Source organism: Pipistrellus hanaki (assembly GCF_964339955.1).
Source record: "Pipistrellus hanaki genome assembly, chromosome: 10".
Taxonomy (NCBI): Eukaryota; Metazoa; Chordata; class Mammalia; order Chiroptera; family Vespertilionidae; genus Pipistrellus; species Pipistrellus hanaki.
This window is the reverse complement of record NC_140512.1, coordinates 34,461,775-34,476,300: the sequence shown is the minus strand read 5'-3', so window position 1 is coordinate 34,476,300 and position 14,526 is coordinate 34,461,775. Positions and strand designations below refer to the sequence as shown.

General features: G+C 39.8%; 1 protein-coding gene across 2 annotated transcripts in view; it reads left to right on the top strand.

Moving 5' to 3' along the window:
- THSD7A (thrombospondin type 1 domain containing 7A) overlaps positions 1-14,526 on the top strand; it is a 294,507-nt gene that overhangs the window by 210,217 nt on the left and 69,764 nt on the right. For both annotated transcript variants that reach the window (XM_084897092.1, XM_084897093.1), the window contains exons 8-10: positions 126-360; positions 5,144-5,259; positions 13,450-13,582. In XM_084897092.1, the coding sequence (XP_084753218.1) occupies positions 126-360; positions 5,144-5,259; positions 13,450-13,582 (484 nt within the window). The remainder of the gene's footprint in view (positions 1-125; positions 361-5,143; positions 5,260-13,449; positions 13,583-14,526) is intronic.

The following is a 14,526-nucleotide window of genomic DNA, read 5'->3' as shown; positions in this document are numbered from 1 at the left end:
GGTCCTATGCTTTGTGCTATATATAAGTAACAGATGTCATTGTTATTGTTAATTTCAAGAAACAGGAAGTGATAAAGTTTCTGTTGGCACCAGATCTAATCTGCTAACATTGTTCATTTTTATAGGTGGAACTCACTGTCCAAATACCAGTGCTTTGCAAGAGGTGCGCAACTGTAACGAGCATCCCTGCACTGTGTATCACTGGCAAACGGGTCCGTGGGGCCAGTGCATTGAGGACACCTCGGTATCATCCTTCAACACAACTGCAGCTTGGAACAGGGAGGCCTCTTGCTCTGTTGGCATGCAGACAAGAAAAGTCATCTGTGTGCGGGTCAATGTGGGCCAAGTGGGACCCAAAAAGTAAGGGCTTTAGAATGTCAACCGTAAATCCTGTGGCCAGCCACGCAGGGGATTGGCTCAGGCTTCACTTGCCTCATGAAATAGAACATTTCGATGCTTGTCATATCTGCCCTCAAGAGTAAGATTTGTTTGTTTTGAGCGTCAGCCACTGATAAAGTTATACCAGCTTCAGAGTCTTGTGCCCTAGGGTCCATAAATTCTGTAGAAATGTTTCTGGGTGATACCTGCTTTCAGTTTTATGGTAGCACTTTCTGCTCTTATGAAGCTGGTGAGGCAATGAAAGAAGTGCTTGCTCTAGGCCTGGCTGATCAATAATGACAGGAAGCGAAGTCCTAGCAGTGTAGGTCATCCATGACTTCCTATATACCGGTAGGCTACGGAGACTGCCAATCTAGGTTAATTGGGTGGTAGCCTTCTATGATCTGCCTTTCATTTCCCCTAGAAAATATATATTAAAATACTGAGGCTGAACTGATTATGTCTTTTAATTGTTAAATGAAGCTATTTACATCCAAGAGAGAGTCTTGGGAGGTGATGAGTTTTATGATAAGTTTCTTACTGTGGTTACCAATAGTGTAATAACAAGGTGAACAGTTTGCTAAAGGGGAGGACAAAAAAAACACACAAAAAACTAAAGAATTGGAATATGTGCCTTGTGAGAAATATAAGCAAAAATGAGTCATGACATAACTGGGATAATCATTCTTAGAGAAAAATTAATATTGATAAATCAGTTCTAAAAATATAATCCTTTCAAGGGAAACTTTATCTTTTGAGATTTAGATATCACAGGTCTTTTAAAATTCAAACTATCTTAGTCATGTGAAACATTAGAAGTAAAACCAGTCAAGTTTTGCTTTGGTATAAATGGCTTCATGAGTTCCAAATTTCATAATTGGTCAGCTGCTTAAATATTAACTGATTGTGGCCTGTTTTCAGAGTTTACTGAAAAGATTTAATGGAAGAAAAATAGTGCAATGTAAGCACGTAATAAATCTTAAAAATTATTTTCTTTTAAAAATTTGAGCTACTTTTTAGTATTTCAGTGAAATGAAAATAATGTACCTAATCAATGAAAAAGCCCAAGGAATTTGTAAGGCTCCCCTTACCAGTTTATTTTACCTGGCCAGCATCCCACACATTAGGGATATTTCACCCAATATTTTGTTTATGTAGTTTGAAATTAGAAAACATTTGGCAAAAAGAGTTGACCAATTGAGAAATTATTTCACATGCTTACCAGGTAGCTCCAAACCAATATTTTAACCAGTTAACTGCCACATGTCCAAAACAGAAACCATCCCACTTGCGGTTATGGTTTACAAAGGATCAATAGAAATTATGCTAAAGTTGTGATGAATCTATCAAAGGAAAATAATGTACTGTGTTTTAAAATGTAATAGAGTAACAGCAGGGGCAGAAACCCTAAGTCCTGGAGGATTCTGGGTCTTGCTGGGACAAGCACAGAGGTGGAAATATTCATTGCAGACGGTTCTGTCATGGCACAGGATAGAGGGTTATTGTGCTGTACTTCTAGAGTAAGCTCCTATTTTACAGTTTATTTCCTCTCAAATGTTGCTATTGATGGTTTCCTCACTTAAGCAAACTACAAAATATTTTGCTGAACAATGGAAGTACGTGTGTACAGCATATGTGTGAAAAAGCCCTCTGGGTTCCTGTCATTAAATCGTTCAGTAGGGAGGGTATCCCGGAGCCCCATGTGGGACCACAACAATCCATTAAAAATGCGCTTTGCCCTTGTAGCCTATATGCAGTGACCTGGATACATGGATAGATTTGTTAAATCAAATGGATTTACTTTGCCCTTACAGTTCTGAAAAAGTAAGCAAATACTGTAAATTCAAAAGAAAACGTTACTGCCCTTACGCCTAAATGCTAGATTAAACTCCATAAACGCTTTTCAGCACTAGTCATTTGAAACAGAAATGCAAATAGAAACCTTGTGTTAAACTCTTAATAAAACAGATTACTGTGCAATGGTAAAATCAATGTTATTGATCTCACCTATCCTCTGAGTAACAAACTTCAACTCCTATCACATCTGTTTAATTTGACCTTGAATAAGATTTGGGGGGAAATCAATTCCTTGATTTAAGCCACAAAGACTAAATACAGACAGTACAAAAGAGAGAAGAAGCGTGATGACTGAACCAATTGCCTCACCAAAGGAAGTCTGGATTTATTTTATTGGATGTAATCTGGGTTGTATAATTTATCTTCGTATGTTCACGGAATGAGCTTGTTGTTAGTAATTTTGTTCTCCACAGTGAGCCAAGTATCTTGCTGTGGATATTTCCAAACAAAAGCAAATTTTGGAGGTTGACAATGATAACATTATAAATTCCACTGATTTTCAGTGCTAACATTTTAAGAGCATGCAATTGAGTAATGCTCTCCCATGGTCTGTTATAAAATTGCCTCATTGAAAAAGTGTGCTTCCAGTGATAATTACTAATCAATAATTTCATAATTCCAAAGAATGAACAGGATTATATGTGGGATTTTGCCATATAATGTTTCCTGGTTAAGAATGAAGTTTAAATTATAATTCCAGTGATTTATAGTCTCAATTGCATCAATACTTTAACTTCTGTGATTCACAGCTAAATTTCTTTGTCATACACTGACTTTGAATAGAAATCATAATTAGAAAAACACAAGCTTATTCTTAACATAAACCAGGGAGATTTATTTATTTATTTTTTTTGAAATGTTGAATCTGGTGTCAGAGAGGAAAACATGTATCTGAATAATTGAATGGAACATAAATAATTATAAGCTATATAAAAAATGAAGCATCAGTAAGGTGCTAGAAATAAATTATGGGAAAAAGATTAATGATTTTTTTTCACTCATAGTTCAGTTTTGAAAACCTGATTAACTTACTTGTTAAAACACAATCTATCTTAACCTACAAAAAAAATTGGCTTCTCCCAAGGGGAATATTTTTAAATCCCATATTTCACTAATTTCCCAAGTTATTTCATCAACAGTTTTACTGGTTGTTTGGTTTATTTCTTCAGTGCTTCTTAGCTTATTTGTTAATGATTTATATGACCTTAAAAGGGTTTTTTCTGGGTATCATAACTTTAAATTACATGAATTATATTATTATATTCTGTTGTCCTAAATTACATCTTCTAATGGTAATGCTCACAGACAACATTTGACGATTAGCAATACTAGACTCAGATTGTAAAGGTGCAGACAAGGGTTGGGAAATTTAAAAGTCATCCAGTAAGTACACAATAAACAAGACAGTATATTTAAAACATAAATCAGCTCCAACAATATTTTTTTCAAAAAAAATATTGTAACAAAAAATGTTTAAATATTTTTATTTTATTCCTCACCCAAGGACATGCTTTTATTGGGTTTAGAGAGAGTGGAAAGGAGAGGGAGACAGAGAGAGTGGAACATTGATCAGTTGCCTCCGGCTCACACCCAGATGGGGGATTGAACTACATATGTGCTCTGACTGAAGATTGAACTTGTGTCCTTTTGCTGTACAGGATGATGCTCCAAACTGCCGAGTCACACCAAATATTTAATGTTTTGGCTAGGCAAAACTTTTTAAAATTCCATCATCTGAAACTAAAAAGGTATTGGAAGAAAGATGATACTAAATGAAAGCAGGAATGAAGCAAAAACTGTTTATCATAACTGATACACTTTTATTATTTTATTATTTATTATGAATATATAGCTATAAATATAACTCTTTTTTAGCATGTATTGGGTATAAATAGGCTCCATTATAAATTTGTCATGCTATACATTTTTGTAAAAATAAAGTGCAGAATAACCTGAAAATTTATAATCCTATATAATAAAGATGTAATATGCAAATGGTCATTATGCTGTGAAGCATAATAACAACCACTTAATGCCCGGATCACAGATCAGCAGGAGTGTGGGGCAGTGAGCTACAAGTGGGTGACAGAGAGCTACAGGAGGGGCAGGGCAGCAAGCTGTGAAGGGAGGAGGGGTGTTGGGGGGAGCTACAGTAGGGTGGGGCATGCTGAAACCGGTTTGACTCAGTGTATAGAGCCTCGGCCTGCAGACTGAAGGGTCCCAGGTTCAATTCTGGTCAAGGGCATGTACCTCGGTTGTGGGCACATCTCCAGTAGGGGGTGTGCAGGAGGCAGCTGATTGATGTTTCTCTCTCATCAATGTTTCTAACTTTTTATCTCTCTCCCTTCCTCTCTGTAAAAAATCAATAAAATAAAATATATTTAAAGTATATATATATATATATATATATATATATATATATATATACACACACACACACACACACACACACACACACAGTAGTGTGGGGCAGTGAGCAGAGAGCTACTGGCGAATGGATTTGTGCACAGGGCTACTAGTTGACAATAAGCCTAGTTAGTTATACAAAGATGTAAAATTGGGTCCTTACATTGGTAATTGGAATTCCAAAAATTTTTTTAAAAGCATGTTAGAAAATATAAATTTATTAATGGGTAAATTATTATAAAGGAGTATGGTCTAATTATTACATTTTGCCCTAGAAAACACAATTGCTATAACTAAAATCACACATCTTGTTTTGAGATGCTTTACTGGGGCCTGGTTTGGAAGAATGTACAATAGTTGTATAATTCTTGTCAACAGCAAAGCTAGAAGTTAAGAGTGGTGATGATTTAGCAACTTTAGCAATGAAAAGTCTAACCATATTAAATTACCTGGTTTGCAGGATTACCATGGAGACTTAGCGATTTCTTTTGGTTTTCTCCAGGTGTCCTGAAAGCCTTCGGCCTGAAACAGTGAGGCCCTGTCTGCTTCCTTGTAGGAAGGACTGTATCGTGACCCCATACAGCGACTGGACGGCTTGCCCTTCCTCATGCACAGAAGGTATGACCTGCAGGTTCTGGAGGTACTTCCCCTAGAAGACCACTTGCCAGCGCCGCTGAGTTCTCACTGAGCAATGTTTGTGATTCTTACATGGGTTGTGTAATCCTGGTTTAACATGAATCCCATAAAATGTTGGCTTCTGTCTAGAAAATAATATAGCTTTGTCAAAAGAATTAGTTTTATGTCAAAACTGACTTAAAACTTTACAATATAAGTAAAAGTGAAAGGATTCTAGGTGTTATTATATTTAACAGCTATACTCGTATTTTCCGGCGTATAAGACGACTTTTGAAACGAAAAAAAAAGTCAACCGAAAATCGGGGGCAAAAGACCAAAATTGCACAAAAATCACCTACAGATCTTGACGGCAAAGTAAGTATTTTCTTTGAAGTGGGGGGTAGTCTTATATAGCGAATATAGGCCTAAACCTATGTTTTAACTGTAAAATTAGGGGGTCATCTTATACGTACGCCGGAAAATACGGTAATAAAAGGGTAATATGCTAATTAGACTAGGACCAGATATCTTCTGGACTTCAACTTCCTTCCAGACAAAGCCTAGGTGGCAGGAGCCAAGGCAGAGGTGGTTAGGGGTGATCAGGCCAGAAGGGAAGCAAGCACTTAGGGGCGATCAGGCTGGCGAGGAAGCAAACATTTGGGGGCAGGATCAGGATGGTGTCAGGGAATAAGCAGATAGGGGCTAGATCTGGCCAGAGCAGAGGAGCAAACAGTTATGGGTGAGAACATTCCACCGCAGGGGAGAAAGCAGTTAGGGGCCCCATAAGGCCTGCAAGGAGGAGTAAGAAGTTAGGGGACCATGAGACCTGCAGGAGAGAGAGCAGTAAAGGGGCAATCAGCCTGGCAGAGAAGGAAGCTGAAGGCGATCAAGCCTGCAGGGAAGGGGGCCAGAGGAATGTGATCAGCTGGAAGTGGGCACCTGGACAGGTCAGTAGGGGCACGTAAGTAGCCAGAAGAGGGCACATCCGGAAGTGGGCAACTGAACAGACAGGTGGGGGCTGTTGGTCACCAGGAAGTGGGCACCGGAACAGGATGCTAGGGTCATGTGATCAGCCAAGAGTGGGCACCTGAACGGACAGGAAGGGGCTCTTGATCACCAGGAAGTGGGCAGGTGAAGAGAGGTGGTGGGTCAGGTGATTATGTGAGAGTTGTTCTGTGAGGATGGAGGCAGGCCCACGTAAAGATTGGAGGGATGTGGGCAAGAGCCCCAGATGCTGAAGAGGTAGGAAGAACCTTCCTCAGAAGCCCTTGGGGGGAGCACAGCCCCAGAGACCCTGGCCCCAGAACGGGGAGAGCCTGTGTTCCTGTTTCTTTAAGCCAGTCTGTATTCATGGCAGCAGCAGCCTCAGGAAATTGACATCTCCTTGACCCTTCTCTTGGGGCTTGGCTGGGTTCCTGGGACAGCAGGAGCTCACAGGTAGATTCATCCCTGTGTGTGTGTGCCTGGGCCCTGTCTCTTTCTCCTCTCCCCCCCCCATACACCCCGGGGTACTGAGGCAGTGACAGTGCAGTGGGCACACCAGGGCAGGCTGCATAGTGGGAAGTGCAGTTGACTTGGCACAGGGTCTCCTTAGGTTTCTGTGCCCCAGGCTGTAGGATGAGGCACAGTACTCCAATGTCTTGCCCTTACCTGCCAGGCCTTTCCCCTAATGAGTCCAGTCAGGGGCTCCCCTTTTTGAAGCAGGCGGATTGACAGTAGCCAACAAGTGGTTTATATGCTTATTCTCGATGCCAAAACTGAGGCCCAGAGAGGGACAGCAGTGGACCCTTGCCTCAGCCCACCTCCCAGTCAACTCAGCCCAGCTGACAGGCGGCTCCACCAGGGGCCAGGGGTTCAAGGCCACATGATCAGACCAAGTGGGCACCTGAGAAGGGGGCAGGTGCAAGTGAGCAACTGGAAGTGGTCCTATCCTGAGGGGGCAAGTGAACAGGGTTCGGGGCTTATGATCATCTGGAAGTGATTACAGCTGGAAGTAGACTCAGAACTTGGGAAAGGGGCTGTGATCAGACAGAAGTGGACACACCCAGAAGTGGGCACCTGAACAAGATCAGTAGGGGAATGTAATCAGCCAGAAGTGGGCACATCCGGAAGTAAGCATCTGAATATTTTGCCAGGGCATGTGATCAGCCCAAAGTAGGCACCTGAATAGGGTTCCAGGGGCATGTGATCCCCCAAAAGTGGGCACCTGATCGGAGAGGTGGGTGCTCTTGATCACCAGGAACTGGGCAGGTGAACAGTGGGGCAGAGACACTTGATTATGCGAGAGATTTTCTGTGAGGATTGAGGAAGGCCCACATGAAAATTGAAGGGATGTGGCCAGGAGCCCCCAGAAGGTGCAGATTTAGGAAGGACCCTCCCCTAAAGGCCTTAAAGGGAGCACAGCCCCAGACACCCTGATTTCAGATTCTGGACCCCCTGCCAGCCTGCTGGCCAGTCGTTTGGTTGTCCCTTGCCAACCCCCCTGCTGGCCTTGTTGCCCCACGCAGCCTGCTGTTTGGTTGTTACTGTGAGGTCGTTGTGACCAATTTGCATATTACCCTTTTATTAGTATAGATGTATACTGCCACCGCTTTATATATTTCAAAAAGAATATACAGTGATCTTATCAGTACTCATAGTTTCCATCCCACTTATCACAAGAAATAGCATGGCACCAAGTAGTTTCTATTCAGATTCAATTATACGAACCCAAAGGAATAGAAGAAAGAGGTCCAATAGTTGCAGTGAGGGAAGAATTAGAGGAAGGAAAGGAATGAGAGATTGAAAATCCAGATATATACCGTATGTAGATAGTGCTGTGGGTCCAGGTGATGATAAAAGGCATTTGGGAGGTTAAGGTGGGGATAGGGGAGGAGGGTGCTAGTTTTTTGTGAGTAACGGGCATGTGAGATGCCCTGGTCTCTTGGGGGTGGGCAGGTTGCTTCTCTAAATAAAGATGCATGTTTCCACTCTGATACCATTCTCCCCTGGAGATCCTGGTGGGGTGGGGCCGGGAGGGGCGGTTAGGAGTACAGAAATGCCAGCTCAGAACACTGCTATCCTGGGAGCTAGAGACTCGGAGAGGCGGGGCTGCGTTCGGTTGAGCGCAGGTCATGTCACCAGGAGCAGGTCAGCCCTGCCCATTCCGTTTGGCATTTCTACGGCATGCTGATTGAGTCTCCTATAACAAAAGGCTTTTAGAAACCCTTAGTCTCCGCACTCAGACTTAAAAGGAAGAACTGCAATATGAGGAAATAAAGACTCGGGGGGGAGGAGAGGCTTGCTGTTGGACAGCAGTGCCAAGATGCTTTGTTTCCTGGAGAAGCCTTGTCTGTTGAGCCCATAGATTGCTGTCACTGAGAAGAACGATACAGTGGTGTTAGAAAACCAGCCTTTTGTTATAAGGAAAATAAAGCATAGCGTGTGGTTAGTTTTTCTTTATTTGGTATGAAATGGGAATGGTCCAAGGTTTTGTTGAAATTACACTGAGTTTCTCACACAATTAAAAAATGCAAACAAGTTGAATGTTTGAGGATAGATAACAGCCACAGGAAACTATAATTCCGGGGTGGGCGGTTCTTTTAAAGTTAGTTATGCAGGTGAAGTCTAAAGTTTATAAGAGCTTTGAATTAATGAACGTGTGGAGCTAACCTCCTTTTAAAAAGTAATTTAAAGAGGTAAAATTATGCTTTAGTATAGCAGAAAATGGAACATAATAATGTAGTATCCCAGCAAGAAGAAAAATAATTATTTGAAATGCTGTTCAGCCCTCTCTCAAGATATATCTTGAATGCAATAAAGACCAGAAATTGAGGAGAGAGTAATTCTTAAACCAGTGCACTTGTTAACTTTTCTAAAATTTTCATAAACTTTACAAAGGGGTAGTTTTTAAAAATAGAAACCATTTATACATATAAATTATTTGGAGCTCCATTCTTTAAAATATCATTATTTTTCGACCAAATAATACATTTAGTGGCTTAAATTCTATTCACTCCCCCATTTCACACTACATTTATTGAATTGAGAGCTAGAAGGGATATTGCAGAAACATCTATTCTACCTGGTGCCTTTAACCACTACTGCCCTAAAATTACCCCAAAGATAGGAAAAATACCTTTACATTTTGCTTGTTGAATGAAACATTTCTTTTCCAATTTCTTACCACTGTGCTCCTCCATCCTGCTATTCCTCCCACTTACAACTCTTAGTTTTGCCTGCCTTTTTAATCCTTCCACCAAGACATTTCTCCAGTGAAATTCATCTTAAATGTCTGCAGGGGTCTTCAAACTACGGCCCGCGGGCCACATGCGGCCCGAAGAGAAGTCTGATCCGGCCCGCCAGGTTTTTTTGGGCAGTGAGCGCAGCCAAGGTGTTACAGTAGGAATTAGTAGTTCATATAGTCCGGCCCTCCAGCTCTCTGAGGGACTGTGATCTGGCCCCCACTTTAAAAAGTTTGAGGACCCCTTAAAGTATCTGAAAAGTGCTGTAACTGTGTGAGAGATTACATTACCCTCTGAATCCATGTGTCCCATCATCACATAATTGTTTTCTGAATATGTAATCCGCTTTTTTCCTATTCTTATCCTATAAAGGTATTTTCCAGCATAAACATCACAGGAATATTCCTTTATTTTCCCCAGGCTCCTTATTGACAAAAGGAGAGCTATGGCACACAATGAAAAGAAGAAAAATAAAAAAAGGATCTCCACTATATAGATCTCTATAACAAAATGATACCTTGTTTTTTATTAATCATCAATGTGCAGGCTTAGTCCCCAAGTTTTTACTACTATAAGGAAATGAATAAAAGAAATAGAACTTGTTAATTATCCAGTTGAGAAGAAATGAAATTAGTGTGTTTTCTCATTCAGCAAATATTTATTAAGTCCTTGCTATGTGTAACTGTTGTTCTGGGAGCTAAAACACAAAGATAAATGGAAACTATATATGTGTATTAAACCACATATAGTAAGCTGGGTATATAAGTACATATAGGAAATTATGAAGATTGTAAAATTTCAGTTTGCCAGCTCAAATTATTAGTGGAGATCCTTTTTTATTTTTCTTCTTTTTATTGTGTGCCATAGCTCTCCTTTTGTCTGTACTTTGATCTGAGAGCTCTATAACCTGGGTGAGCTTACAGAGCTGTTTCTTTGAGCACACAAGTAATTTCTTTACTGAGAGCTGAAAAGAAATGAACCCATGGGTAGAAACATGGGTGTCATGGCACTTCCTGTGTAACCCCATTAAACTTCCTCTCTACATGTTATGGCTTTGAAATGTTTCACTTGAGTCAGGTCACAATCTCTGTCCCCATGGGCTGCACAAGGTTAAGGTATTTGAACTTTTTATAAGAATAAATGGATTGCCAAGATGGAATTAATTATGGAAGTGAGAAACAGTTATCGTAGATATATACATTAAGTATGGACTATGGTGGTTGTGTTGAGAAGGCCCTAGAATATTTCAGAGTTGTACATTAGGTGACGTTTTTGCTTTCAAGTAAAAATGAGACCATAACATTTGATTGCTGCCTCCCCAATCTGAACAGCCCTGCCTATTTCCCAGGTGACATCTAAGGGTTTTTGGCCCAAAGCTTCAGTCTGTAAGGTGCCCCTGATGCTGAACTCACAGTCACCTGCTTTGTCTGGATCCCTTATTCCCAACTCCGTGGCTGTTGTCTATCTGCAGGGTGAGAGGGTTGGAAGAATGGGAAGCAAAGACCTGCTCCTCTGTATTCTTTCTCCCTTTTTCCCTGTTAGAAAACAAAACCTTCTTCCTTCCCCCAATACTAAACGAATGACAAGAATGGTCATTTAGTGTATATACTCTTTTAAGAAGGTTAACGACAGATTATAAACAAAAATAATAATAGAAAGTGTAAAAGAAGGATGGAGTCAAGTAGTAAATGGGAGAAGAAGAGAAAAATTATACTATAAAGTTAGAATTAAGGTAAGCTGTTGCAATTCAGAAGAAAATTAGCTCTGAGATTCTGATGAACAAAGCCAAAAATAGAAGCACAGTTGATTCTTAACTGATTGTCAGGGGAAACAAAATTTTTCCAAGTTCTAAATTATTAGAGGAATTTCTCACCTGGGCCTTAAAAATAGGATTCATCGAACAATAAAAATGGATGAAGACTGCATTAGCAATTTTATTAAAAGTCCTACTGGCATTTTTTAGATCTTTCCTTTGATAACAGATTTTTAACGTGTAAAAGTTGGAGCTAGCATTCCAACCACTACTGTTAAACTAAAAACATCCATGACAGCATTTTCAAATACTTGAGTTCTCTGCGACTCACTACCTCCACTCCCTTATTCCCTATTCCAATACCTGTAGTATTCCAGTTATTTACTAATATAGTTAATATAATCATTAAGAGTACAGATTTCCCTCACAATGGGGGTAATCCTAAAAAATTACACATGAACCATACAATCTGAAATTGGGACAAGGCACACAAGGTTGTCTATTCTAGTAGATTTTTTTTAATATATTTTATTGATTTTTCACAGAGAGGAAGGGAGAGAGATAGAGAGCTAGAAACATCAATGAGAGAGAGTCATCAATCAGCTGCCTCCTGCATGCCCCCTACTGGGGATGTGCCCACAACCAATGTACAGGCCCTTGACCAGAATCGAACCCGGGACCTTTCAAACTGGTTTCGGCTATTCTAGTAGAATAGCCTGGGTATTCATCACAGTTCCCTGGCAAGCTTTGTAAAAATCAGACTTTTAAACTCAGCTGCAAAAAAATTCCGAGACATGGTTTTGTCTTTGTCTTTTTAAGGAAATTATCCTATGCAGTCAGCCGCTCAGGGGTCACTAATTTGGTCCATTCTCACATCTAACACAGGAATCTTCAATCCACATTGCTGGGAGTCAGTTGCCCAGACCACATTGAGGGATACCTTAACTCAGGGGTCCTCAAACTTTTTAAAGTGGGGGCCAGATCACAGTCCCTCAGAGAGCTGGAGGGCCGGACTATATGAACTACTAATTCCTACTGTAACACCTCGGCTGCGCTCACTGCCCAAAAAACCTGGCGGGTCAGATCAGACTCCTCTGCGGGCCGCATGTGGCCCGCGGGCCGTAGTTTTAAGACCCCTGCAAAGGATGTTTCATTATCATAAAGCTCTAATTGTCAAATCATATTTTTCTACTAACATAATAACTTGAAGAATGTTTCATTTCATTTCTGGTTAAGCTTTCATTGTTCAGGGCTGCTAACTTTTCTGAATTTCTCTGTTCCTGTGGTCTACACATTAAGTACTTAATGATCTTACAAAAAATTTAAATGCATTGTGCCAACTCCATTAAAATAATTCTCTAGGGTATTCTTTCCTAAGTGAAATTGTGCCATGCAGCTATTCATCTCTAAAGTGTATTTATTGTAAGTTGGAATATATTTTTATTAAAGTTGGCAATTCTTATACATCATTTGTTTCTAATACTAAAAAAATTTGAGATAATACTGTCAAGTTTATCTCTTCATTATAAATAAATCTTATTTCCTTTGGTTTTTTTAACATCATTTGGAGTTGTTTACTTAGAGTAATGACCATTATTTCAAATGCTTCTCTAAAAATTCTGCCTCCAGGAAGTGACTTTCATTTCACTACATACAGCCCTGATGTTAAAGTGTGACCTGAATTGAAGATCTTAGACTGTTTAACATGAATAATAAATGACTAGAATAATTTATGAGTTATGCATTTCAAATTAAGTGAATAACAAAGAAATAAAATTTCTCATTAAAATCTGGAATATATTCTCCTAAGAAGGATTCATTACATGTGTATGAGTCCCCTGTGGTAAACAGAGCTATGTGAAATGGCATGAAAATAAACTTAAGGTAGAGAAAAATAAATTAATTAGAGCTGTCATATTTCTCAAGGGGCAAGGAACATACAAAAGAGCAATTACTTTGCAACTGTGCATTGGGTAGCCTCGTTGACTATGGAACTGTTTTCCTCATTCTTCCCATTTTTAAATAGAAATTGATTGGGTTTTCGATATAAGCAGTCTTGGGGAGAATTTAGGAAATGATTAGGCTAGATGCATCCTCTCATTCAGGGATGTCAAAGCACGTATAGCTAGAGGCCATGTGCTTTCTTCACACAGGATGGGATTTGGAGAGTCTTTTATCAGTGCAGAGTACAGAGGTTAAAAAGCTGCCTCATTCTAGGGAATTCCGGAGTCAAGAAGCAGTCTCGGCACCGGGTCATCATCCAGCTGCCAGCCAATGGAGGCAGGGACTGCACTGATCCTCTCTATGAAGAGAAGGCCTGCGAGGCCCCTCAAATGTGCCAAAGCTACAGGTAAGAGGGTAATAGAAAGAGCACTGTGACCAATGCATTGAGCAAAATGCTTCAAGTCCAACGCTATCCTGCAGGCTCAGTGAAGTTCGGGATGTTTATAGCCGTATGAGCCATCGCTAGTCTTTTTAAAGAGCTGTTCACCTGCTGAAATAGTCTCCAGAAACAATTACATAAATCCCCATGCTGTATTCTTAGCTCCAGGAGTTTGGGAAAACTTTATGTGTTGACGTAAACTCTAAGGAATGCAGAGAACCTGTTAATAATTATGTAAATATATGTTTTAGGAAGCAATTCTTTTTCACTGAGAGGAATAGTCTAAGCAGCTGTTCCTCCCAAATGCTGGCATCCTTGCTCACAAAATGATATCTTTATTTCAGGGATGCTAGTGAGATATTGGTTCTATTCATTGGTTCTATTCTGACCACCTCAAAAAAAATATTATTAAAGTTATATATCATCATTCTGACAATTATTGGAGAAATTTTTCTTCAGAATTATGAAAAAGAAATATAGACCTAATTGAAACAATTCGGCATATAATTGCAATCTTGACAACAAATGAAATATTATGGCATCTATTGATGGAATGTGTGATCACAAAATAGCAATTTAGGGTGAAATTGATGGTAGATCTGCCATCTTCATTTACCTGTATTTGGTTCTAACAAATAATAATAATAATTTTGAAAAATAGAATAATTGCATGTTTAGACGGTGAACACTAACATCAATTAGATCAAATGTATTTATTTGGCGGATTTGTTTCTGTAAAGTGCATTATAATTGCAATCTCTGAATTGTTGCTACAACACTAACCAAAAGAACACCATAGAAAAGGCTCACACCATGAATGCAGTTTTATAACCTGAATATAAAATAAACACACCTCTACTAAACAGAATGCACCACTCTGGTACCATCTGGTACATCTGCTGGCAGTTCCA